Source organism: Syzygium oleosum, unplaced genomic scaffold (assembly GCF_021117445.2).
Source record: "Syzygium oleosum isolate NSW1041296 unplaced genomic scaffold, Sole_v2.1 Sole_v2.25, whole genome shotgun sequence".
Taxonomy (NCBI): Eukaryota; Viridiplantae; Streptophyta; class Magnoliopsida; order Myrtales; family Myrtaceae; genus Syzygium; species Syzygium oleosum.
In genome coordinates this window covers 768,486-795,100 of record NW_026607509.1, presented here as the reverse complement: position 1 = coordinate 795,100, position 26,615 = coordinate 768,486, and the positions used below count along the sequence as shown (strand labels likewise).

General features: G+C 39.8%; 2 protein-coding genes across 6 annotated transcripts; one reads left to right on the top strand and one right to left on the bottom strand.

Annotated features, from left to right (window-relative positions):
* The first annotated feature begins 2,731 nt into the window (after positions 1-2,731).
* On the top strand, positions 2,732-16,573 carry LOC115674613 (insulin-degrading enzyme-like 1, peroxisomal). 5 transcript variants are annotated; one of them, XM_030597063.2, is made up of 26 exons: positions 2,732-2,969; positions 3,134-3,209; positions 3,693-3,760; positions 4,527-4,618; positions 4,696-4,769; positions 4,897-4,940; positions 5,301-5,352; positions 6,627-6,749; positions 6,840-6,952; positions 7,073-7,235; positions 8,051-8,143; positions 8,329-8,414; positions 9,704-9,790; positions 10,375-10,478; positions 10,931-11,033; positions 11,141-11,233; positions 11,313-11,502; positions 11,734-11,795; positions 12,592-12,696; positions 13,707-13,908; positions 14,002-14,210; positions 15,202-15,326; positions 15,400-15,451; positions 15,523-15,609; positions 15,726-15,848; positions 15,992-16,573. In XM_030597063.2, exons 1-26 carry the CDS (start codon positions 2,847-2,849, stop codon positions 16,256-16,258), a joined length of 2,916 nt encoding a protein of 971 aa, XP_030452923.2. In that variant the 5' UTR covers positions 2,732-2,846; the 3' UTR covers positions 16,259-16,573. The 5 variants fall into 5 exon arrangements, with proteins under 5 accessions (XP_030452923.2, XP_056158722.1, XP_056158723.1 ...); XM_056302747.1 differs by lacking the exon at positions 6,627-6,749; XM_056302748.1 differs by lacking the exon at positions 4,527-4,618 and having other exon boundaries at positions 2,737-2,969.
* A 4,105-nt stretch (positions 16,574-20,678) lies between these two features.
* On the bottom strand, positions 20,679-23,785 carry LOC115674813 (uncharacterized; the record flags this gene model as incomplete). Its single annotated transcript, XM_030597328.2, has 4 exons — positions 20,679-21,503; positions 21,640-21,706; positions 22,201-22,553; positions 23,321-23,785. Coding segments are annotated over 4 exons (924 nt in total), but the record flags the coding sequence as incomplete, so codon positions are not given.
* Between the last annotated feature and the right edge of the window lie 2,830 nt (positions 23,786-26,615).

Genomic DNA, 26,615 nt, shown 5'->3' with positions numbered 1-26,615 from the left:
TTGACCACCAAAAACCTCAACCAGACACTCGCGACGATTTTACCGAACTTATCACGTAAACCTAATTCCGTTACCCGCAACTTCCCAATGGTCATTCAGGAAAAAGGAAAAACAAAAGTAAATGTGAAATTCAGTTTTTCCAATGGTCATTCAGGAAAAAGGAAAAACAAAAGTAAATGTGAAATTCAGTTTCGGAGCACAAAAGTAGAGGGCTAATTCCAAAAAAAAACACCAACTTAGTATTGAGTGACAATTCTGACTCGAACTTTTTTTGTCCCAATAAAAAGCATCAACTTTTACTTGAGTTCCAAATCTGACTCCCGAGATGTAAAATTTTCAAATTGTTTGGGCTAGATTTTGGATTTAAGTGAAAGTTTGTGATTTTTTATGAGACAAAAAAAAATTCAGACCAAAATTGTCACTCAAGATAAAATTGGTGTTTTTTTTGGAATTAGGCCCAAAATTAGAGAGAAATTACCAGAAAAGTCATAAACCTATTGCACTTATAACAATTCAATCATAACCCTTTTAATTTGGCCAATTTAGTCGTAAATCTTTTGACAATTTCTCAATGTCAATTTTGGTCTGAAATCATTGACGTGGCACGGCCAACGCCAACGCGGCACAGCCAATGCCGACGCAAACAAATTTTGTAATTTTTCTAAATTTTTTCCATCTTTTCCTCTTTTCCTTTTTCCTTTTTTCCCCTTTTCTTTTTTGTTTTTCTCTTATTTCCCTCGGCCAATCTGCGACCTTGGCGGTGGCCAGCAGAGGTGACTAGCCATAGGCGAGGCTTAGGACGCCCTTGCTGAATTTGGGCTAGGCAAGAGCGTTGCAGTCCTCGACTAGGTCTAGCGAGGGCCTCACACCCTTGCCTAGCCTACGTATGCCCTTGTCGGCCTCATTTTAAAAATAAAAAGGAAAAAGAAAAAGAAAAGGAAAAATTCAAAAAAATTATCCCATAAAGGAGAGTCGATATCCATGTCAGACATCCGGCCAAAGCCGGATGGACTATATATTGACAAATTATCAAAAAGTTAGGAATGAATAGGTACAAGTGCAATAAATTTAAGACTGTTTTGGTAATTATCCCAAAAGTAAAGAATGAGAATTGGAGAAGAAAGTCACGCTCCATTTTTTTTTTGTCCTATCTCTAACTCTCATCACTCTCTCTGATTTTTTATTTGCCTCTTGCAAAGCGAGAGAGTCGAATCCCCATCTGTGATACAAGCGTCTCTACCCCCAATCTCTTTACTTGCAGGGCCGCATGCATATAGACAGTCACACTCCAGTTTAGTCGGCTAGAAAGGCGATAAAAGTTGATGAGTCATCTACTCGGCCAAAGATGGTAATGGTCATCCCGAACACGCTTGTCCGTCACCGACATCTCCTTGTTCTTCGTTTTTTCTTTTCTTCTGGACGATGGTCGATGTTTTTCGATCGGACAGAAAGAATCGAATCAAACGGGAAGATAAAATTATGTTCCTTAATATTCCTCCAAAGAATTCTTCTTTAACAAGACAAAAATCACACCACTTTCTGAACCCAACCATACTAGTCCAAGCTAAGCCGATGATACGTCGCTTCATTATTTACTTCATTGCAAGTATCCATTTATCTATTCTCATCTCCGATTGTTACTGCAAAGATAATTGATTAATAGTCCCCTTAAGCCATCTGTGATAAATTGTTAAATGTTTTTTCAGGAGCAGATATTGCTTGATCGCGACATCTCAAAAATATACTTAACTTACAAAGTTATGCTCGATTTTTTAAGTCCCCATCATCGTATATTGTACACTCTTGTGAGGCAATTGAAGATATCAATCTGCTCGTCATTCTTGCGGTAGGTTCGATTACCTCCCGCTCGTTATGAAAGTCGAGGGGCTCATGTAACAACAGTAAAGTATACTGCGCATGTAATTGTCAGTCTCTCCGATCACCATGTCTTATTATAGATGGTTAAAATCATGCGACTCACCTGATGACGCACATAATCAACGATTCTGATAAATTCGATTTTCGTGGTAGAGCCGGATTAAGAATTTTTCGCTGGAATGGCCCACTCAGGAACTTGGGAATTTCTCCGAAAGACTCGTAGGAGGAGACAGCGTGCAAGGAAGATGAATTGCTAAGGCTAGCTTGGGCCAAAATCTTATGGGATATTTCTTTTTTTCTTTATTTTTGCCTTTTCAGTTCTTGAACAGGAAACTGATGTGGTACCCATTTCCAATAACCAAAAAAGGGATAATAACACAAACTATCCCTAAACTTTAGCTTAATGTGTAATTTGATCTCTGAACTTTTAAGTTATTTAATGTAGTCCCTGAACTTTAACCTAATGTTCAATGTGGTCCTTAAATTTTCAATTTGTTCAACTTAATCTCTGAATTTTTAGTAAATGTTTTATTTAGTCTCTGAACTATATGAAAATATACAATATAGTTCCTAAATTTGAATTAATGAAAGGACTATATTGTATATTTTTATAAAGTTCAGGGACTATATTGAACATGTACCAAAAGTTCAGATATCATATTAAATAAATTGAAAGTTTAGGGATCATATTGAATATTAGATTAAAGTTTAGAGACTATATTGAACAAATTAAAAGTTTAAAGATCAAATTACATATTGAGTCAAAGTTTAGTCAAAGTTGAGGGCTCTTTGTGTCATTTTCCCACTAAAGAACGACAAAGTCCTACCTTTTGTCAAGCCAATAACGCACGCCCTTTTCGAGTCAAGGAAGTTCACATGTTCAGACACGGTGGGCTGAGCTCAAACTAGAAAAACGAAGATCAAGAACTCTTCCTTTCTAAGCTTTTCTTCAACACAGAGAAAGCAGAATGGCAAAAGCTATGGTGGATCATTGCATAATCAAGGCCAGAAATGACAGGCGACAGTACAGGAGGGTCGTTCTTGAGAACTCTCTGGAGGCTCTTCTCGTCAGCGATCCTGACACTGATAAGGCAAGAGTCAATCCTTGAAACAGCAGCTCGCAAGCTATGCTGTTTCGCGTTCTTTCTTGTTTCTTGATTGAAGCACTTGATGGATGCATCTGGGTGCCTTTCCGTTTGTTGTTAGATTGGATAGATTTTCTAAAGCTGGTGTTTTTTTTTTTTTTGGTGCTCAGTGTGCTGCTTCTATGGATGTGGGTGTCGGCCACTACAGCGACCCTCCGGGCATCGAGGGTCTTGCTCATTTCCTCGGTACCTACTGTTTTTCCGTCTCGTTCTTGAAGTAAAGAACATTAATGGCTACTGTTTACCCCCAAAATAATTGGACAGGAAGACCGCTCGATTGAGCATGTGTTCAAAGGTTGCCTGCAACTCACATTGCTCGAATCGTGTTGCTAAGTAGAAAAGAATCAACTATAAGAAATCCGACTTAAATCGTAGCATCACCACCACATGGACTAACTACTATCACTATACTCCGATATCATAAGAGATCCCCGCCCTTTTGTTACTTCAAAACTTCGCCGCACGAAACTTGAAGGTGACTTGAATTTAGAACTCTCCTTCTGTTACTTTCTTGGTATCATGATGATTTTGCCAATTATCTCAACCAATGATGACTTTACCTGTTGCAAAGCAATTAATTAACTGCCAAACGCATGCCCTTGTTTGCAAGTGGAGAAAGGTACCCTGCCTTATTTACTTTTTCTTCTCATTCAAATGCGTCACATGCAGAGCATATGCTGTTTTATGCGAGCGAGAAGTATCCCGAGGAGGATAGTTTTGACAAATACACATCTCAGGTACCGATGCTGACCCTACAAGGCTTCTTTTGTTTTAGCTGCTAGTCTGCACTTTGCTTCCGCAAGTTAATTGTGGAGCTCAAAAGAACAACTAGATTTGGAGAGAGTCCGCAACATTTTTAAAGGCTGCACTCACATTTCTAGCATGTAGGCACATCTATGCTTCTCTCCTGTATAATTCAGTTTCATGATAGTTAAGGATTTGTGACTCCCAAAGTCTTTTCAATTCGGAAGGAGAGACCTAGATTTTGTAAGTAGTACTTCCACAGTTACTCCTGTACCTGTTCTACCTGGTAAATGCAGGTTAGCCTTTTCAAATGGATGTTACACGATAACAATTAGTTGACATGCTGATGTAACTCTCTGTTATTTCTTCGAGAAATGGATAAGAATCTCATTCATATGTAGTTCCTATAGCTTTGGTCTTTACTATGAAGGAGAGTCTCAAGTGTCCTTAACCGGCTCAATGCATTCTGGTGCAATCTGACCACTCTTCCTGTACCTTTGAGGAATGTCAGAAATTCTTTTACTTTAGAAGATTAGTTAATTGATTTGTGCTGGCAACTCGAAATGCATACGAAGTATACTCACATTTTAGATCTTGTGCCAACTGCCAAGGACTTCTGCTAGATTTTAAATTGTTTACAATTTTATGTGTTCAATTAGCTTACTTTACCTTGAGAAGATCTTCTGAGAATGTCTTGCTGTAAACTCTTGATCCCAATCTGCATATTTTATGGTTTATTTTCCTATTCAATGTGCATAGCATGGAGGAGGAACAAATGCTTTGACAGGTTCTGACCATACCAACTATCATTTTGTTGCAAATGCTGATTGTTTTGAGGAGGCTTTGGACAGGTGGATGGTAGTTTCATATTCTCTTGCTATCCAACTGTTCCATTTAGGCAATCTCTGAGTGTTATTTTCTTGTGTAGATTTTCTCAGTTCTTTGTCAAGCCATTGATGTCATCCGATGCTGTTAAGAGGGAGATCAAAGCAGTTGATTCTGGTGATTATGCTTCGCTGCAATTTGGAACATTATCTTCCTCTGTTTAGCTTCAAGTAATAATATCGTGAAAATTAATATTGATGATCCATCTGAATATGACTAATTGCTTCTTCCTTTTCTCTTACAGAGTTCCAAAAGAACTTCCTTTCTGATTCTTGGAGAATAGGCCAGGTACCATGTGGTCACCTGCAATTCTCCTTACATAGATTTTGACACCATTTGAATAAATCCTTAAACTGTATCTGGTTAGAAGCATCCAAGGATTGATTTAAGAGTGCTCCAGTTTTTACATCCATAGCAGCATGTTCAGCACTTTTTCAATATTATGTGTATTCTTAACCTACTTCTAAAAAAGGTTCTTTTCATACTCTTTTACTTTGCTGTGCATCTTTGCCAAGAATAGTTACAAAACTTATATTTCACCCAGTGACTTCATGTTGTGCTTTGTTTTTCAATTGTTGTAGATAGTCATATTGTTGATATACGATGGATTCTGACTCAATGTCTTTTTGTTTATTTCCCTCCGCGCAGCTTCGGAGCCATCTGAGCATGGAAGCACATCCCTATCATAAGTTTGGTACCGGTAGGTACTTCATTGACAAATCGACTCTGGATATGTTATAATATCCCTAGTTCCTATGTGGTGGAAGAGATCTTGTGAAGTGATACTCAAGTAAAGACTCGCCCCTATATGACATTACATCATTATGCCTTTAGAGGTCTTGGCCTATGTGTGCTCGGGAAAGGCCATTACATATTTAGCTGCACAAATAAGTTGCCTATGCTGCTTTTCCTAGCAGCCAGTCTTCCGATAACAATTCCATTTGTCCCCGCTTTAAAATTTCAGTCTAGTGGTTCTTCATTTTTTTTCCTCTTCAAATGGGACAATTTTTTCAGGAACACACTGCCTAGAAACAAATCACATTCTGTAACCAGACAAATGGTTTTAATTAGAAGAAGTTAAATTAAGCTTGTGTTCATTCACATATTCAACTTGAAATACTTTGCACTTTTTAGAGTAATTAAATATTAAACCACGCTTTCATCTAACAGCTTAAGCTTTTAGGACAGTTGGCAGTGGTCCCACAAAACCTCACATGCTATAAGAGCTAGAGGTCCTAAGTTGGAATCTTTTCAGGCCCCAATTGTCTCCCCAATTAAATGTGTTCACGCTTAGTGCTAGTCAAAAGGACTAGACCACTAAGCGTAGGTAGAGTATTAGAGTAATTAAATATTAAACCAGGCATTCGTTTAACAACTTAAGCTTTTAGAACAGTTGGCAGTGGTCCCACAAAATCTCACAAGATATTAAACTATGCCTTCATCTAACAGCACTGAATCACGTAGGACAAAAGCTAGTCTGAGACCAAATAAAATCCTCTAAGTTTCAAACCATCTTAATCGGACATATCGCTAAAGAAACTATGCTCATCTTTCAGATGCGTAAATGTTCAATGCAGTACGAATGATTTGTCTTTGTAGAGTAGATTTCCATGTTAGGGAAGAACTTGTACATTAGTGGGTTCTGATTTGTACGAATTCTGGCAAATAATGAGGAATTGAACTGGTTAATAAGCTCCTACCTGGAGCTAGTTCATTTTTTAATGCAATTCATACATACAAGCCAGCATCAAACACATTATTTCTGATTATTACTAGTACTATAAAGTTTTGGAGAAAATAGATGGCTTGCTAATTCTATATGCTATTTTCGCTTCCAAAGAAGGATACTGAGCTTTTTTTCTTTTGAATAAAGACTTCAGTATTCTATGTATGAATTGGAACCAACAAAGATGCTTATTATTAGACTATGGAATCTGTGACAAACTGTAACCTGTGAATACTTCACTACCTTAGGAAACAGACAAACTTTAGAAGTTCAACCGAAGGCTAAGGGGATTGACATAAGGCAAGAACTCATTAAGTTCTATGAAGAAAATTACTCTGCCAACCTCATGCGTTTAGTTGTTTACGGCAAAGGTACTGCTTGTGTCTATAACGCAGCTTCACAGTTACTGGATTCTCTTCATTCAGTGGTGCAATTTTGTAAAATTTCATGGATCTCCACAGGATCTCTTGATAAAATCCAAGATCTCGTGGTCCAAAAGTTCAACGCTATTTCCAACAACAAGGAGAGCAGTTTTCATATTTCTGGTCACCCTTGCGTAGGGGAACATTTACAGGTCCATTTCTGCAGTCCGCTCCCATTCTTTGTTGGAAGATATGCACATTCCTCATTTCCTGTTTGGTAAAAATTTCTGTCCAGAAGAAAGTTAAAGGAACTCCTTGTTGTTGTCGTCCAGGTTCTTGTTAAAGCAGTTCCAATATGTGATGATCACACGCTACAAGTTCAGTGGCCAATGCCTTGCAGCATTCACCATTACAAAGAAGTCCCATGCAGCTACCTCACCCATCTTATAGGCCATGAGGGAGAAGGATCTCTGTTTCATGCCTTAAAAAGATTAGGTCCGTTTCTCATGTCATTTACATTGCTTATCGTATGCAAATCCTCAGGAGGATTTATCTTACTAGTAATGTTCCTTTCTGCTATGATGACCTTCTTGATTGAGTTATTGTGTGGTAATTACAACTTAAATGTATGCATCTCATTTTCCATGTAGGAGATTTTTTTGTCATTTTAATGCAGCTCCTCTATATTCCGGTTTCTTGCACACAAGATGCTCGAAATTTCAACTAAAGCAGAATAAAGTCATGCTCTATGCTTTTTACTGAAAAGGAAAAGGGTCATGCTCCATGGAATTCTCTTTTTTCTGCCGGCATCAGGAGACATAAAGAGTTTGATTGACCAAAAGATATTCTGCCGGTATTAGGATGTATTTGAGTGAATATTGTTTTTTACTTTTACTTTTTCCTTTTCTTGTTGCCTTTGAAATGTGGCTTTAAATTAGTGTCAAACGCCTGAAACCTTTTCAAAACATGCAAAAATTGACATACAGAATTATTTAGGAATTTTTTAAAGTTTAAAATAACTCTCTTACAAACTTTTGGGGAAAGAAAAATTTACTCCTTTCTAAACTAAATAATTAGATTGGGTTATGCAAATTTATGATCCTCTGCGGTTGAGGGGGCATAAAAGCATCTGGACCTAAACTGTATGCTTATCATAACTATTGTAAGAAAAAATTAACTCGTGAAAGTAAAATATCCAATTAGAATTGCTGGAGCCAGCTTATTGCTTTGGATTAATTGTATTCAGCTAGTATGATCAATTCTCTTTTCTGAAGGGTTTATGATCTGTTCTGATGCAAATGACTTTGCAGGATGGGCCGCTAGTTTGTCTGCTTATGAGAGCTTTGCGGATTCAAATACCTCTTTCTTTAATGTTGTTATTGAGATGACTGATGCTGGTCATGGTAAGTTGTTTTGTTCTGGCCATTCTTGCCTCTGGGTGTTTTTCTGTTTCTTTTCGGGTCATTTGCAAAAAACCATTCTCATAAACTTAGGGCTATGCTTATTCTCTTTGGTGAAAAGTCCGTCATATAAGAAAGACCGGATTATGAGGCTTGAACTTCTAATCACATATTGCACCAAAAAGCAGAGCACATGCAAGATATCGTGGGATTGCTCTTTAAATGCATTGACATCTTACACCAGTCTGGCATTTGCGAGTGGATATATGACGAGGTACGAATCCTAAATACCTATTTAGGACTATCAGTTGCAAATATGATAAGTTCAGGATACTACCTTCGGCCCTTGCATGTATTTACTCATTTCTACATTATACATTAGCTAAGAAGGTAATTGGCTGGTATATGGACTTTATATCACAGCAACAATGCTAGCCAAGAATGCTGGCGCTCCACATTGCAGCATTTTCGTAATTAGGAACTTGAGGCTACATTCATTCAAGCTTCTTCTATACTTTGCCAGATACAGCTTTTATTGAATGTTGTCAGAGCAAGTCTCTTAGGGGACATTCACATTATCGATTGTAATAGTTATAGAAATAATAGCCTCAAACAGTTGTGAGAAATCGACTTTTTGATGACACGTGTCCTTCTTAAAGATCCATCTGTCCTTCAATAGCTGTCACAAATGTGAAGATGTTTCCATCATGGTAAATGTTCTGCAAAATGTGGAAAAATAATTTATTGGACAACTCTGAATACGGATAGAACTGGCAGATGTCTCCATTAGGGCTTCAAAGGGGAGTCATCTAAGTTTTGGTCCTTGGAGCTCTATCTTTGATCGTGACTTTCGTAATATGGTAGTGCATTATAATGTAAGCTTACAAGTACATGAAGCTTGTCAAGGGTACTTTTCTTACTAGAATAGTTGCTCTTAGTTTGTTAAATGAGAAAGCACTGCCTCCTTTCTGTCAAAAGAGAATAATGCATCTATTGAAGTATCTCACTTCGCTTGTCTACGGGGTTTCATGGGCTTTATATTCATGTGGTCTCCCTCCACATTCCAGCTTAAGCTTTTGGGTTGGACATTCTAACAGCATCAAGGTCGGTTTTTGACAAGCCTAATAAAAAGAAAGAGATTGTAACTCTCTATTCCTTGTCAATGATTTGTTGAGCAGTAACTAAAGACACTTACTAGGCACTACCGTGTGTATATGTGTCCATTTCTAAAATATTTGAAATGAGTAAAATGTTACTTTAAATTTATTTGTCTGTCTTTGCACCAAAAAGAAGAAAGGAATGAGTAAATTATTGCATTTCGTACGTGACTAGTAAATTAAACTTAACATTTCAAAATTTCAAAGTACATTAAACCTGTCAAATTGATCACAAATGGTAGTTGCATGGAATGAGTGAATGTGCTTCAAGTTTGAATTGGAATTAAAGGAATCTGGACCCACCCTGTATGAGTACCTCATCTTATGTGATCACATTAAATATGAATGTCAAAGGTTATCATCTAACATCTTCTCTGTGGATCCCCATTTTAATCTTTCGGTGAAGATTGCAGCTGTAAATGAGACGATGTTCCATAATCAGGATAAGATATCTCCAATGAGTTATGTGCTCTCTATAGCATCAAATATGAAGGTATCCAAACTTTCTTTGTATAATGCGTTTACCTCTTTTAATTGATGATGTGCACGCATTCTATGGTAAACATTTATATCTTTTCTAGTTTAAACTTCAGACCAATCCCACTGGCCATCTTCAAGTAAACTGGAATAGATATGATGTAGATTCTAGATATTATCTCTTGGAAATTTAGGAGTCAGAGGGAATTGGTGTAATGAGGTAATATAAAGTTTTATTCAGATTTAACTTAGATTTTTGGGTTACAATGACACCTGACGGAAGTAGTAAGATGTGATCAATTTCCTTTGCTAGACAATAAGTACATCTGGTTATACTCGGATGTTTCGTGTATTAATTACAGTGTTCAAGAGCAGTATCAAACCAGCTTTAAAATATTGGAATTTAGCTTATAGCTTCTACAAAAAAATTTCCCCTTTCTCCACTCAGTCCATTACTTTGGTCAACTTAGTTATAGCTCTCTCTTTTCCTGCTAAATTTGATTTTTGGGGTATGAATCAGGAAAAGTGGCATATGATAACTATTTCAGAAAAAAACATAACTCCAAAAGGCATTGGAATATTAATATCAATTTTTGTCAGTTGTACCCGCCAAAAGATTGGCTAGTGAAGTCGTCCTTGCCTTCCAAATTTAATCCCAGCATCATCCGTGCAGTACTCGAGAAGCTTTCTTCAGAAAACTTCCGGTAAGTTTGTCTTGTCCTGCATTCGTTGATACGCGTACATTAGAGATATCCTTTCGTCTTATGGGCATCTTAGAGAAAAAGGTTACAGCAGTCCTCAGTGATTTTTGTTTCTGAAAATATACCATAGCAACTAGAAAGAATTGTGAATGTGTCAAATACATCAACATTATGGATTTGCTGATATGCTATCAAAATTTCATCATTTATTTACTTCCATGTTTATGAAGTTATTGCATTCAGGAAAAGGATAAATGCTTTTTTTACTCACTGAGTGACGTAGGATGGCATTGTCAATATTTTTTATATCTTCCTAGGCTTCCCTCTTAATGTATGCAGTTCTCAAAAAAGTTAGTTTTGATTGTCATGACTTTCTGAAATACTTCCATTAGCCTAATTGGATCATATGCTTGAGCTTCGAGAATTTCCATCTCATTCTTTCATGTGACCAACAGAATTTTTTGGGTGTCAAAGAAATTTGAAGGGGAAACTAACATGGTTGAGCCATGGTATGCAACTGCATATTGTGTAGATAAACTTACCGACTCGACAATCCAGGTATTGAAAGATGAGGTCCTCACATACTTTAACCGTTTGTTAGTGTAATAGTCAACTTCCAAAGAATGCATTTTGATGTTCACTTTTGATTCCTTATTGGATATCAGGAATGGGTGCAGCATGCTCCAAGTGAACATCTTCATTTGCCAGTGGCTAATCAGTTTATTGCCACTGACTTGTCCCTCAAGAAGACTGCTAAGGTGGTCTGATCAATCTTAGGTCCATTTGGCGTGCTTTTTGAACTAATCCACTGTCTTGATGTTTGTAACATTGGATCAGGTCATGTATCCAGTTTTGTTGAGGAAAACAAGCTTTTCGACGTTATGGTACAAGCCTGATACGGTGTTCTCTGTTCCTAAGGCTACTGTACATCTAAAATTCAACTGCCCTTATGCTTGCAACTCTCCTCATGCTGAACTTCTTGCAAGAATTTTTAAGCATTTAGTATGTGATTACTTGAATGAATATGGTAAGGCTTTGATGGTTTTTAAGCGTTAAGTGGTCATGCAATCATTTATGATGTTTCTTTTGATGGAAACCAGCAACGCCTGGAAAAACGATTGTAGCCTAAAGATGTCTCTCAGGTCGTAACTTGTCTTCATAACACTTGCAGATGCATCAAAAACCAATCCTTAACAATAATTCTTGAATCTTGTCCTTAAAGATCTCTTTAGATTTTTTTTTTTCCTGATGTATTCAGCGTATTATGCTGAGCTTGCTGGACTATATTACGGAATATGCCAGACAGATGATGGATTTGAGGTATGTAGCTCTTGCTAAAGTTAAATTTGATATGCAGTTTATACTGCGTAAGAGGATAACCAGGTGCTCTCTGGACTCTTTGATGCTCGCCTCGCAATGCCTTTAGCTTCATTTCTTTGTGGAATCAATTAGTCAAGAATGAGAGAAGTGATTATCGGGCCAAATTTTGGACTTTCAAAAGATTGTTGGAACTGGCAAGAGTTGGCTCTTCTTCATCTTATACCATTCTTTTAGTAAATTAAGGAAAGATGCGCATCTTTGTGCAAAAAAAAGAGACAGCTGAGTATCTGGAGTGCTGTGCCCAATATCCTGTATTTAAGTATCGCACCATAAGTATTTCAGATATGTTAAGAAATAAGGTGCACGGTTCTCTTTTGTAATTGTGTCAATTTCCTATCTGCGGCCTCATTTTGTCATGCATGATTTGCTTGTGGCTATTGGTTAGTCATTCGTTTTTTCTGTCCCATACCATCAACCTTTATCTTGCTGCAAGATGCTTCAGTCTACTACCCCCAAGCTTTCTTTAGTGTGTCATAAATTATTCTGACTATGTAATTTGCCCGCATGGGTGACAGAATTACCTTCTTTTATGTAGCCAAAGGAAAAGAATACGCCCACATATATACACACTAATATTTGTATATGTATGTGTGTGTATGTGTGTATTTACATATATATACAAATTGGGCATTGCTTTGATGCAGAAATATATAATTTCCTTTTTCACATCTCATTCCTCCAGTAATTGCGGTTCTCCATTTATAACATGCTCACTCTTTTTTCTGATTTTCTTAAGCTCAATGTCAGTGGCTATAATCATAAGTTGCGGGTATTACTGGATACCGTCCTGAAAGCAATGGCAAATTTTACAGTGAAGCCAGAAAGATTTTCTGTGATCAAGGTAATCATGAAAATTTATGCTGCAGAAAGAGATTATATTAGTTCCTGCGTGTCAATAATCTTTCGTACGCTTGGTTGAGGAAAGGTAGATAAGTGCAGGCAGATGCAGTAACTACTTTTTACATTGTTTGACTTTTGTTATATGCTCTACCAAAACATTTGCATTAGTTCCTGTAAGGAAGGACTGCAGAATAAAAGTTTTTTTGGGGCCATCAGGACTGCAGAACAATAGGAAAAGCATCCTGTTATGTGGGTTTTGTATTGGTGGAAATTGTGGATACTACCGCTAATTGATCTAGTAGATCAAGCTGAAACATGAAGACATGGTTTACTGTTTCAGTATTTCAACAACCCCGCATGCATAGGCTAAACTTTGACCTAAGACTGAAGTGTGGAAATTGACTACAGTTGGGGGCTCAGGAAAGGTTTGTTAGGACCTGTTGTAATACCATGTTGAAATTGCAGGACCTTGTTAAGTTCGAGCTTTTAGACGGAGATATAATTTAAAATTTTAATATATTAACAAGTTTGATGTATCGAAATACTTTAAGCAATATTGATATTATTTTTGCCTTTGTCATACTCTCAAAGTGAATCTTGGCACAAAGTGCTGTGAACTTGACAAATCCATGTTCTCATGGAGATCAAATAGCACGGGGAAGACCAATTTATTGTTAACTCTGGTCAACTTTTCTCAAGAAGCTTCCACGACATTAGGCAGATATGCCAGTCATTTTGCAGAGTAATGCTTTTATCTGGTCATATTCAATTTCCAATCAGGAAATCTCTTAGTACATGACTAAGTCGTGAAATCGTGAAGGGTCCAAATACACTTTGCCGATTCAAGTAATACATCTCAAAAAGGGCCACCACTAGAGCAGTGGCTTCCAGATTGGTTCTGTTGTGCTTTGACATTAAAAACTTCATAAAATGATCTTATGCGTCAAGCTTCCTGAGCTATGTACTGGGTGCACCAATTAATATTAATACTCGTATTTTATTGTCTTCCAGGAGAAGTTGACAAAAAGTTATCAGAATTTCAAATTTGATGAGCCAAGGTTTCATGCCTCATATTATCGCTCTTTAATATTAAATGACCATTCATGGCCTTGGGAGGAAGATCTAGAAATACTTGAGACTCTTAAGCCTAACGACCTTTCACGGTTTGCACCTACAATGCTCTCGAGAGCATTCTTAGAATGTTACATAGCAGGTTCAGTATGTTTAGAAGATTTCCCTTTCTTTTGTTATATAACTGTTTCATAATTGAACCTTGATCTTCTTTTATTTTGTTATCATCTCATAGGGAATATAGAGCGTGATGAAGCAGAGTCAATTGTTCATCATATCGAAGATATTTTCTTTGATGGTTCTCATCCTATATGCAAGCCAGTGCTCCAATCCCAGCTCATAACAAGCAGACTCGTCGCACTTGATGAGGGTGTAAGTTACGTCTACTCAACTGAAGGCCTAAACCCTAATGATGAGAATTCTGCATTGGTTCACTATATTCAGGTACTTTTACTCAACTATATTAATGAAAAGAACAAATTTCTGTCCGCATAACTTTATCACGAAATCTTTTGGCCCGTCTTTTGCCTGAATACACGTTCAAGACGACTCCCGGCTCCTTTAGATGAGCTAAATTGGCCTAGGCCACCTTTTTGTTAGTATGTTTCTCTGGGTATGTGAGGCTGTATTTAGCTTGTAATTTTGGTTTAAAACCCATCCAGTGACACATCTTAAAGAATGCTTTTAAAGTCGGACTGGACTAAAGTTCAGCAGAGAGATGGGGGTAGGTTCAACCGTTAGAATTGCGCATTGTTAGTTTCAGGGTAGTAAATGTTTCCGCAAACGGAAGCCTAGAGGGAGCAGTTCTAAACCTTTTCCTCACCTACATCTTACTTAATCTTTCCCAGACCCTAGTCCCAATAGCAGTTGGACTAGGTTGAGAGACTGGTTGGTAAATCAACACCGGTCGAACCCCTTGGTTTTGAGTGACAGAGTCCCAACAAACGAGACGGGGTTGGACTTGGGAACTGTCCTAGTTAAAAAACCATGCTCTTTGTATCCCAGCCACATGGTGATACAAATTTTTCGTGCATGTTTTGGTAGCTGTAAGCAGTAGAATCCAATAGCTGAGTCTACTACCTGATCAATCAAGGCTTTAATACTTCAAGAAGTAGTTCAACGGAACAGATTTTTCGTGTTTCTTTTGATAGCTATAAACAAAGAACTTCCTATTTTCCCTTTTTGTTATCTGCACCACATTGTAAGCAAGAAAGAAAGAAAGAAATAAGAAAAGCAAGGAATCATGGTTTACCCCCTTGGGATGGTAGATTTCCGACGCACCAATTCACTTTCAGAAATTATATGCTCATGCATTAGCAACGACGAAAAGTTCATCAGATTACAAGCATTAAAAATCACAGAGTAACTCATTTTGGTAGGTCTACTGAGTCTTTTTACCTATGTATTTGATTACAATCCCCATGGATAAATGCAGATCCATCAAGATGACATTACTTTGAACGTACAACTTCAGCTTTTGGCTTTTATAGCAAGGCATGAAGCCTTCCACCAACTCAGAACGGTTGAGCAACTCGGTTATGTCTGTTCGCTCACACATCGGTAAAACCATTTAATTTCTCCTTTCTTCTCCCCAAAAGCGTAATTTGCTAATTATTTGAAGTGCTTCATGCAGATACGACCTTGGTGTGCACGGTCTGCAGTTCACTGTTCAGTCTGCTGTGAAGGTACTTACTCAAAGTTCTCCGTGTTTTGACTGCCTCATCACCTTATCCCTTCACTTTCTTAATCTTAACAGTGTCCAAAATACATCGACACAAGAGTCCAGAGCTTTCTCAAGTCTTTTGAAAGTAAACTTGTCGAGATGAGCGAGGTCGAATTCAAGGTGAGTTGCTTCTCGCATGTTCCATCATGAAAATCACATCAGCTTTCAAATGATATTTAAACCATTACATCAAACCTGTGGAATTTCCAAATTAACATCTAACCTGCCGTTGACAGAGCCATTTAAATGCACTAATTGAATCAAAGCTGGAGAAGGACAAGAATTTGTGGGAAGAATGTGAGCGTCACTGGGAAGAGATAACGGATAGAACTTTCCTATTTGATCGAGTCGAAACTGAGGTACAAGATATTACCTCTCTCTATCAATTCTTGATTAGCAGTATGCTCTTTCCCTCCTCTCGGCTGAAACAGCATAATTTATCTTTGTAAAGCCGGACATGCAAAGCAACTCACAAAAATTCACTTTGTTTGCATCGGACCAGGTTGCCGCTTTAAGGAAGCTGACAAAACAAGAATTGATAGCTTTCTTCCACAAGCACATAAGAATTGGAGCGCCTAAGAGGAAGGTGCTCAGTGTACGAGTTTATGGGAGCAAGCATTCTTCAGATTTCGTAGTGGATAAAAATGAAGCAGTTGGACCAAACACAGTACGAATAGATGACATTTTCAGCTTCAGGGCATTGCAACCTCTTTACGGTTCACACAGAAGAGGGTACGAACGGATGGAAGTTCACAGCAGTTCTAAATAAGCTAGAGTTGAGGATCTCATGAAACATTACTCCAAAGTCCATATCATGGTGCACTTGCCCTGTGGCATCTGTACCCTGTAGCGTTTAGTGTTTGGTGTGCGTACATGACTAATGCATCCCTTGGGATTTACTAGATAGCGGAATCCAACAATAGGTGGTTTCTCCAGTTCAATGTTCCTGACTGAGGGAGAAAACTGCTGGTGCTGGATTTAAGGTGTTATGCATATCCGGATCTATACCATTGAGAGTTTCATAGCAAAACAAACTCATAAACTATGAGGAAATTTTCAAATTGAAGAATGTCCTACTTGCCAATTCTCCATACAAGCATACTTGCTCTGCAGTGAAATGTTATTGGGTGGTCTTGAGTCTTTTTTATACCAAAAATTAGCTCTAAGGCAGAGGCTTTTCTTCTCACTTATAAATTGATTATCAATCCCTTTCGCAACCGACGTGGGAAACAAATGCTACCTTCTCACAATGAAGTACGAGAGGCATCTATAACACCTAGAGGAACTGTGCTCTCGTTGAGTTATCCGTTGGATCACTAATATAAATTCTCGACTGTTCCATCGAAATATAGGCCTCTCAGCATCATAAAATACTGTCTAATTCATGTAGAGGACAACCACTGAGAGGCTGCACAACCTCGAAGCTTGGAAAAGTGCTAGCAAAAGGCCGCGAATTGATGCGAGATGACCTGGACTCACTGTGCAAAATGCGATGAATGATGTAGTCGCAGTGTCATGCGATATTGTTCCATTGTCCTCCATGGTCAATTTGCGGATGCTGTAGAGCAAAATCTGCTCTCAAATTAGACCATAGCGCTTGTTCTTTTAAACTCTCGTATTCTGGGAACGTTTAGAGCACAGCACCACAGCGCTTGGTGACGACAACCATCGATTTGGACGTTGTCAAACCGTCAGACACGAGATTGAACGAGATCAATATCAATGAACTGGTCGACAAAAACAGAACTTGGAACGGAGTTCATTCATTCAAAGACTTTCATCACCGCTTCAAGAATTACCCATTTACGCCGGGCAGGGACCCAATTGAATAAATTGAATGGAGACACAATCCGTGTCCGAAAAAAATATGCGAGAAGACAGAAAGAGCTCGATATTTGGCTCGACTGTCTTCCCTATAAACACCCGACATCTCCGAAATGCTAAGTCTAATCTCTTCCTCACACGACCGAATAAACGATGAGCTCGGTAGAGTCGATTCTGAGCCTGTGCTCCGGATGAGGGCCGCCGTCGCTTGCGCCGCCGCTCGAGTGGAAGTCGCGGTGGTGGTGGTCGTCATGGTTGGAGGGAGGATGGTAATACAGACGTGCGGTTTGTGGGCAGTGAGAGTGGAACCTCGCAGCCAGCCTCACCCCAAGGTCCAACAACTCCACGTACTTCCCCATGTCTCTCTCTCTCTTTCTCAACGCTTCTCGTTCCTTTGCTGTTCTTGATCTACAGAGAGAGAGAGAGATCTGCTGTTTGTGGGAGAGAAAGGAAGGAGCTTCAGGCGTTATATATACAAGGCCACCGCGTTGCCCATCTATTTCCACTACTTTTGTGGAGCTTCCTCCCTCTTTCCCTTCCAAGAACTTTCGCGTTGACGATCGACTCGTTGGTCCAATACTTTGGTGCTAATCTCTTTCCCACCCCCTTCTGGCATAATCTTTTTCTGTTTGGTCCTTTTTTTCCCTTTGTTCTCAACTGAGCTTCTGACATTGAAGGCAAACTTCTTTTTTCACTTTACCATGGCTGCAATCTAGGTACTTTTTATTACTTCAATGATTCGCGTCCGAGTAGCTGCGCCTTTTACATCATGTAGCACGATGATATCAATTGGTCGACAATTGCATGTATTGAGGCTGGAATAAGGATATTCTTGTACTACTGAAACAATGAATATTGAAGGTTAGACGTACTTTTTGGATGACCCACATGTGCACTACCAACCGGTTTGGGCTTAGGTTTAGGTAGGGCATCAATAACTTGTAATTTAGTGGCACGTTTATGCGCAAATAGTCACTAGCCACTAATCAATTTGATATCATGTCAGCATACTCTGGTGGTTCACCCATCGCACTTCGTATGCTATGTACAATCCGCCGGTCAAAACCTTTCGGTTTTGGATAGTCGAGGACAGAATTGACAATACATTGAAGAGGAGGGGGTGAAATACCGGAATTACGAGAATTGGAGGGGCAGAAAGTGGCAAGTTTGGCCAAAACGGAGGGCTTTTGGTTGCTTTTTCTTGGCTTTTCAGTCATCCCCCTCCCGGGAAATTGGCTTCCACGAAGGTAAAAGGCGTCGAACTTTTCTGGCCTCACGCGGTCCGCAACAGCTGGCTTGACTTGTGACGACGCAGTCCAGCTCGCCACTTTCCTTGTCCTCGGTCAAACAGAAAGAAGCTTCGCGATTTTGTCTGTTTCCTTCCATGTTTTTCATTTGCTATGGCATAAATAATTTGATAATGAATGCGTCAAGCAATGGGAAAATGAAAAAGAAAAGAGGAAAAACTTCACGATGACCGTAAGTCTAACGTTATGCGTAAGTGTTCAAACGATGAATGAGATCAATACACACTTGGAGTTGACGACACGGTAATGGCACGAGCACATTGCAATGCTTTGTCTTCACGAAACGGGGTATATGCTTCTCCTCGAGAATTGATGATTGGTCTAATTGTAAAGGGTCTCCTGTCTTCTATGAAGCGATGATTTGATTCGCGTCGTGAGTAAGATCTCTAAACAGCTCGTGTTATATTTGTTAATTATGTCGTTCTGACTAAAGTATATTCGAGGGGATGCGATAACAGACTCATTAATCTCGAATTTTCAAATCGCATGGGCTGAACATTCCGTAGCAAGTGTGAGACCCTTATAATAATGTTTAGAGAGAGACGCTAGCGTTGATCGCCGCTCCCAACCCTTCTAATTCTCCCAAAAAAATAAATCTAGGAAAAAGTTAAATATAGTTTACAGCTCCACAATCATGAGAGACAGCTTGCTTATCCAACCCCGCCTCTGATGAACGATGAGTTCCAGGTGGCAAGGGCCAAATTGCAACATCTATCTTCCATGATTGGGCTGTGAAGACGGTCTCAACCAAGTTTCTTTGCGATTTATATAATCATATACCCGGTATAATTAAAAGCCTTGAATAAATTGAGATTTGTGTTAGCCACGTGACTTGAGACCACATGTTTTCGTACTTACTCACAACATGTGAGTAATGAATATTATATACATTATAAATTGTCCACATCCCGCCATTCTTACTCTTGTAAATTTAACATATGCGTCCAGAGGAAATTATTATTCAATATATAAATGATAAATCGGCGGTAATATTAGAAGACAACTTTTGCTTAGCGTTCTACGGGTCCTTATTACATATAATTTAATTAATAATGCACCCATGTACGCATACCTTTCCAACGATGAAAATAAATGAACCGTGCATGAAAATGAGCAAAATAAAGGAACAAATGATATATTTCCCTCAAGTAAACGTATAACGAAAGAAAAAGATACAGCTTTCCCTTCATCAGTCATTCACAGAATTTAAGAAAGAAAGGAAGAAGTTGGTTTTTAGCAAAAAATGAGAACCACGAGTGTATAAAATATTTTAAAAAAATAAAGATTTACGCCTATTCCAATGACAAGATAGCCAAAAATAATCATAGAATTTACAAAATTAAGAATCACTTCAAAATTAGTCATTCATAGGTTCACGGCAATGAGAAAATGTTACCTTAACTTCGGCAAGACTTTACAAAAAAAACAAAAAGTTTTAAGCTCATGCATAACATCTGACTTGCACTAATATATCTAGCGTGTATCTATAATATATCGATACTAAAAATTTTCAGTTCTAGTACTCATTTCTCAATTTTCACTGCCATATAACTAAAAAGGTTGATTTAGCTTGAACAAGATGTTTTTCCGGCAACAAATTTTCATGAACTCTATACAATTTGTTCTTTTTCTTGGAGGAAACACGCTGTTGGAACGAAGCACGGACAAATTGAGTGAATGGTGTATCGGACTGGACGAGGTCTGGAGTCAAGGATGCATCATCGATCAATTTTTTGACGTGGTGGGGTTGCTTTGAAAGTCTGCGACTGTTCGGCGGTTGACTCTGGCTCCGTCTTAATTTCGTGAGACCAGAATAATCAAACAACCTAGAGCTACGCAGCAAAGGGGGACGGATTAGGACTCATTCAAAAAGAAACAAGACTCGGAATATCTACCCGTTCATGGCAGCAAGAGGATGCCTAATTCATCTTAACAGTCCAAAAGATGCGTCCTTTGCTTTGCTTCGAAAACTGGACTGGGACCGGTGGCCAACTGCGAAAGAATGCTTATCCAACATCCCACTACATTTCTCAACTGCTGCTTTTGCCAAATAAACATTTCTCTACTTGTTATCAGGACACTGGAACAAACCTTTTGACCAGAGAATGTCGGTAAACATGAATTCCCAGGGGAGCTTTGAGAAGGAGAAGAGACATGGAATGGAATCGAACTTTCGGGACAAATGCTATCACAGCTCACTACTTTTCAAGTGGAAATCGACTAGCTATCATTGCGGATCTTTCCCCAAGAGAGGTGTTTCTCCAAAAGGATGGTTCCACATTTGTGATGGTCGTTTAGAACGAGGCACAGTATTGTGATGAAACGGTCCAATGAAGGTTTATCGGTCCTAATCATACTCTATCAGGACAGAAATGGTATGCATTTGGAAACAGGTAATTTTCAAATCGTATTGCTTCACCACCTCACATCACAACAGGGAAATACGAAATGATCAGTTATTTCGTTGGCCATTCGGATACTGACCTATTTCTTAGTTGTACGATGAAGAGTTCTTAGTTTGACAAATCATCCAGCAAATGTGGATGTTAATGCAGCACTGCTGTTCCCACATGTCGAGTGTCCCACATATGAACATAACTATGATGACCAAATATTTCTGTTACTAATTCAACTTATTCTCCAGGTCTAACATTGTCCCAGACGAGACAAGCACATAGAATGAATAGCTCTAGTCTGTTACGAAATTAATTTTGCCGACTATGCTCCAGTTTTATATACTGTGGGATGAATATATCTTTAGAGATATGATATTTATTGGCTCTCCTAAATCAGAGGATACTACTATATGTATACTGCTATATGTCATCATGTTATGCAGTCTAACTAACCTGCAATACCTTTCTGATACTCCCTTTGCGTGACCTACAGAGGTAAGATCACCACTCACCAGATAAGAATCATGTAAAGAACAACTTTAGCCCAAGCTTATATGCAGAATCATGCCTATTCTAGCTCCCATGCATCTTCATTATTGAATCGGTCAATGAGAAGCACTTACCTTGTAAATATAGGGGTCATGCCTTCCTCCTGTCCCCGATCTTTTGACTTCATCTAGCTTAAGCAACCTGAGTTAGCAACGCATAAATGTAAGAAAACAGGAAAAGGAATTTGCATGATCATAGACTTTTACGGACATGATAGACTTATCAATGACAATGCAAAACTCGCAGCGAATTAACTCGGTGCATAATCACCATACTGTTTGTAATGTTTGATTTATTCAGTTTACAATGCAAGTCATAGATGCTGCGAGCATTACTAGTACCCATTAACAATTGATCATGACACCATTATAAGCAGAGTTTGTGAAATGTTGCTAACATGTGGTACGACATGGTATCGAAGCTCGACCACAGTCACATCAGTGATTCTTGCCTATACTTAATCTCATTAACGCTAATAGAATTTCTCAGATCATGAGGATTCCACAATAAGTTACTTGCCAAAAGACATGAATCATATGTTAATCACAGCTCTGATGATTGGTCTAGTTTGCCAAGTCATCCATAAACCAGCAAAAATTCTTTCACACAGCATGCACAAGGAGAGCAGCACTAACATTCTGAGAGCCTTGCTGGTGTCAGGGCTGTCACCAAGCACTTGACGGATCTGCACTTCAGAGGCACAACCTTCAGAGAGGAAGGTCAGAATGGCATCAGCTCGACGGCGCATGGGCGTTGAGCCTGGGCGCTTCCGACTGAGCACCTCGCAGTGAGCCTCCTCACGCTTCTTCTTGAAACTTTGGACTCCAAGACTTTGAGCGCTCGAACCCTCGCTGGAGCTGCTAGTTATACCTGAAGCCGCCTTTGTTGATTCAAATTCAGATGAGGACATCGACACGGTCTTGCAGTTCATGTTGGACTTCCAGTCATCAGAGCTCTTGATGATCTTCGACCGAGCTCTTCGGGCCACCTGTGAGCAAGTGACTATCCATTTGAAGTCCCATTCACTGACACGTGCAATTTGCCAACAAGTGACGAAATAAATCGGAATTTGAACAGACCAATGCAAATATTCAGAGAACAGGAATTGTAGTTGCAGGCATTTTGTAATCTGTGTATAGACCGAGCGAAATCAAGCAGATTGCATTATAGCTAATAATCAGTGTTTATTGAGAAAGAAAAACAAGCAATCCAACTACGTGACGAGTTAAAAATAGAGAAATTCTTTCTGAAAGTCGCTGAAACTGACGATCTCATCACGCAGTGTCCAAACTTCGAATTTAAGGAGAAGATAGTAAATGGAAAGTGACAGTGCAGAACACAGAGGTATGAGGATGCAAAGGAAATCTCAACGATCACGGATGACTTTCTCTCAGTAACGATTTAACTCAGACTACGATTTCAAAATTTCAAGTCTAGAATCCAGATGAATGTACGAAGAAAGGAGAAACTGGAGCCACTTCCGCTTGGATAGCTCACTGCATCAGAGGGATCGAGTCATGCCGCTTAACACAAGGAACTAAGTAAGACCGGCTTCCATATGTTCCACTGAGAACAAACACGATTCAGAACGACGATCATCGATGCATCAAACATGACGATCAGCGAGGATAAATGAGCTGGCGACTACAAAACAGATTCGCGAACTCGGAGCTCGGCGCGCCATTCTAATCTGAGCAAAGATCATCTGGCAAACAAACGAGCAAGAAGAAGAAGAGGCAGCAGCGCGAGGATCACCTGGAGCTTGAACTCGTGGAAACGAGCGGCGACGGCGATGATCCGCAGCTGGTGCGCCCGGAAGTCCTCGGGCGAGACACCGCCGGTCTTCGACGGCGAGCACGGCTTGGAACCGGCCGAATCCAAGCTCAGCGTCGAGCCGGAGCCGGAGCCGGAGCCGGCGCTCCCTTCCTTGATCGGGTCGACGGCGGCGTCCTCGCGGGGCCTTGAAACAAAGCAACAGAGCAAGCAAGAAGAAGAGAGAGACGTCAATGGCGGACGGAAGAGAAGAAGCGGATGCAACGAAGACGACGAGTGCAGAGAGAGAGAGAGAGAGAGAGAGAAAGTCACGGAGGAGGAGGAGGAGAGAGAGAGGGAGGCTGGGCGGAGAGGAGGAGGAGAGCGGAAGCGGCAGTGCGTTCGAGGGAGCACGGGAATGGCGTCAGTGACGTCATCCTCTCCTCCTTGTTTTTTGACTTCCCCTTGTGTTTTTCCCGGGGGAAATGGCGGGCAAAAAGTTTCGATTTAAAAAGCTCTCCGTCGAGGTGGTGGTCACCACGCTCGCGGGGCGTTTGGAGGATGAAGATGAATCGAAACGGTTCGGGCGAGCTCGAAAAATCTCTCTAACGTCTCCTCCCCACCCTTTTGTTTAAAAAAAAAATTCAAAAAAAATCTTAAATCAAGACCTAGGCCCGTTTGGCAATGTGCCAAACAGTGAAAATTTATGTTCTTTTGTTCCCAGAAATAGTTTGGGGAACGAAATGCGTTTGGTAAACTTTTTGTTCCCGGGCACATTTTTGCAAAAATTTGTGCTTAAACAGGTTTTGGAAGAGAAACAAGAAGTAAAAAAGTTATTTCTTTTTTCTCGGCACAATTTTGAGAATCAGTTTTTTTTCTTCTTTTTTCTTTTTGTTCTTTTCTTATTTTTGTGTTGTTCTTCTGCTGGGCTGAGCCTCACCAGGCCGCCGACGTCACCATCGCCACGAGCCCGAGGGCCGGCGAGGGCGTCACGGCCCTCGCGGCCTGGGGCAGTGGTTCGCCAAATCGTCAGCTTACGCGGCAGACCATGGCCAAAGAAGAAAATGGGTAGAAAGAAAAAAAAAATTAAACAATTCAAAATATTATTAAAATATTATTTGGGAACAGAAATTTTATGTAGTTACCAAACGCATTTCTGTTCTTTTCTACTCTAGGAATAGAAATTTTGGACAGTTTATCAAACGCCTTCAAATACTCAGAAATTGTTTTTTTTTTTTTGATGACCCAGGGAACCCCCGCACGGCCGACAGCCGGGAGGTAAACCCTGGGGGCGACACGTGCTAGCCACCACACACGTGCACCGGTTAAGTCACCCTGCGGCACTCGGGATTCGAACACTCAACCTTTTGCGAGAGGAAGAGTGCGCGCTCCAGCAGTGCCACCCAGGCGGGTGGTCAAATACTCAGAAATTATTTCCGGGCACAGAATAAAAAAAAAATCATTTCTGTTCAAAAATAGTTCCCGGGCACATAATGGTATTCATGCGCACCCCTAATATAGTGTTGTGAGTGACCACCGAAGAATTTGATTCTGCGTCGAGCAACAACCAATATTATCTTGTATCACTGAAAAATTTTATATCCGATGAAAAAAAAAAAATTCCGTGAGTACGTTTTGTGACAAAATACTTATAAAAGTTATTGATCCTATATGATTACTATTGTAGACGTTTTCTTATTTGGACTAACGTGAATCTACTATTAATCACGAAAACTTTTAATTTTTTTTAATATCGAAATTTATGACCATCTGAAGAAAATTTATTACGACGTTCAAACATGCATTTTATATGAGCTGAGAGTTTATTAACAATAGATAAGTTGATGCTTGTTTTTGTTCATTCGAACCTACTTAATGCATGTTAAAAACTTAAAATTACCGGTTGCTAGGGGTTACATATTTTCCAACTGATGAGAAAGTTAATAACTACAGTGTGAATGATACTTTGCATGATTTCTAACTTATATTATTGTTCCTTTGTCAAACTCGAAAACTTAAACCCGATCGCGAAGAAAACACGAGATTTGACAAAATGGAGTGAACACACACGCGAAATAAATTGGGGCGGCGCCCCGACTCTAATACCATGTTAGAGAATACAACAAAAAAATTAAATTGATAAATGAAGAGAAAGTACACATATATAAAAAGAGCATATAAACCCATAAGTATATTCGGTTTTGATCCAATCCGAATGTAGGAGAAAATATCCGGTGGTTGCAATTACAAAGTGTCACGTCAATTGCTGGCGTGGCATGTGTTTTCTACTTAGGACCAATAATAAATTTACACATGTCCACTGAATCGGAGTTCAAATCCTTCCGGACTTGGCCGTTGTGCATGGCTCTTCAATTCTGCCCCGTCCATGGCCGCCAGTGCCAAATGAACCGCCATCACTCACGGCCATGGCTCCAGATATGGAAGTTTGGCTTGGCTCTTCAATTCTACCCATCCATGGCCGCCAGTGCCGAACGAGCTGTCGTCGCTCACAACCATGGCCTCCAAGTTCTCTCTTCTCCATCCTTCGTCCAAGAGTACTGCCGGTGGCTCCGTCTTCTTGCTCCGTCCATGGCTTTGCTTGCTAGATTTTGGCTCGTGGAACTCGCCGCCGATACGTTCCGTCTTCCCCAACGAAGAGCTCCATCTTCAATTCTAGATGAACTCACTGCTGGACCATCTCCATATCTGCAACTATGGCAACGGAGGTTCGTCCCAAAAAAACAAGCGTGGTCGGGTGTGCTCGGAAACAAAAGCCAACAAAAATTGGAGCTTATGGTCTTCACACACAAAAACACGAACAGGGTCTCTCTCTTTTCACCTTTTTCCCCTATAATTCCACTCTATCGCCATCACCATCTCTCTCGTCAACTCTCTCATTAGCATTACCTTCTTCACTCCAACACTCCCCACAATCCTTTGCATCGTCGGTTCATCGCGACCGTTCGACGGAGCCGGCCGAACTTCCAAATCTAGAGCCATGGCTGCGGGCTCGTTCGGCTCCGGCGGCCATGGACGGGCGGAATTGAAGACCCGGGCCGAACTTCCAGATCTAGGGAGCCATGGGCGATGACGGCTCGTTCGGCATCAGCAGCCCTGGACGGGCAAAGTTGAAGAGCCATGGACGACCCTCCAGATCTTGAAGTTAAAATTTTATTTTTTTATTCCAATTCAGCGAACACTTGTCAATTTATTATCGGACCTAAAATGCACGCCACGTCAGACGGAAAGAAAATTTCCCAGAAACGACAGGGTGTATTATGTCGTCTGTCAGAAGTGA

Bases quoted from the DNA above. Each gene is read 5' to 3' on its own strand.
- LOC115674613 (XM_030597063.2), top strand. From the start codon at position 2,847: ATGGCAAAAGCTATGGTGGATCATTGCATAATCAAGGCCAGAAATGAC. The intron at 12,697-13,706 runs GTAATCATGAAA...ATTGTCTTCCAG, and splicing joins AAAGATTTTCTGTGATCAAG to GAGAAGTTGACAAAAAGTTA. The intron at 15,452-15,522 runs GTACTTACTCAA...TAATCTTAACAG, and splicing joins CTGTTCAGTCTGCTGTGAAG to TGTCCAAAATACATCGACAC.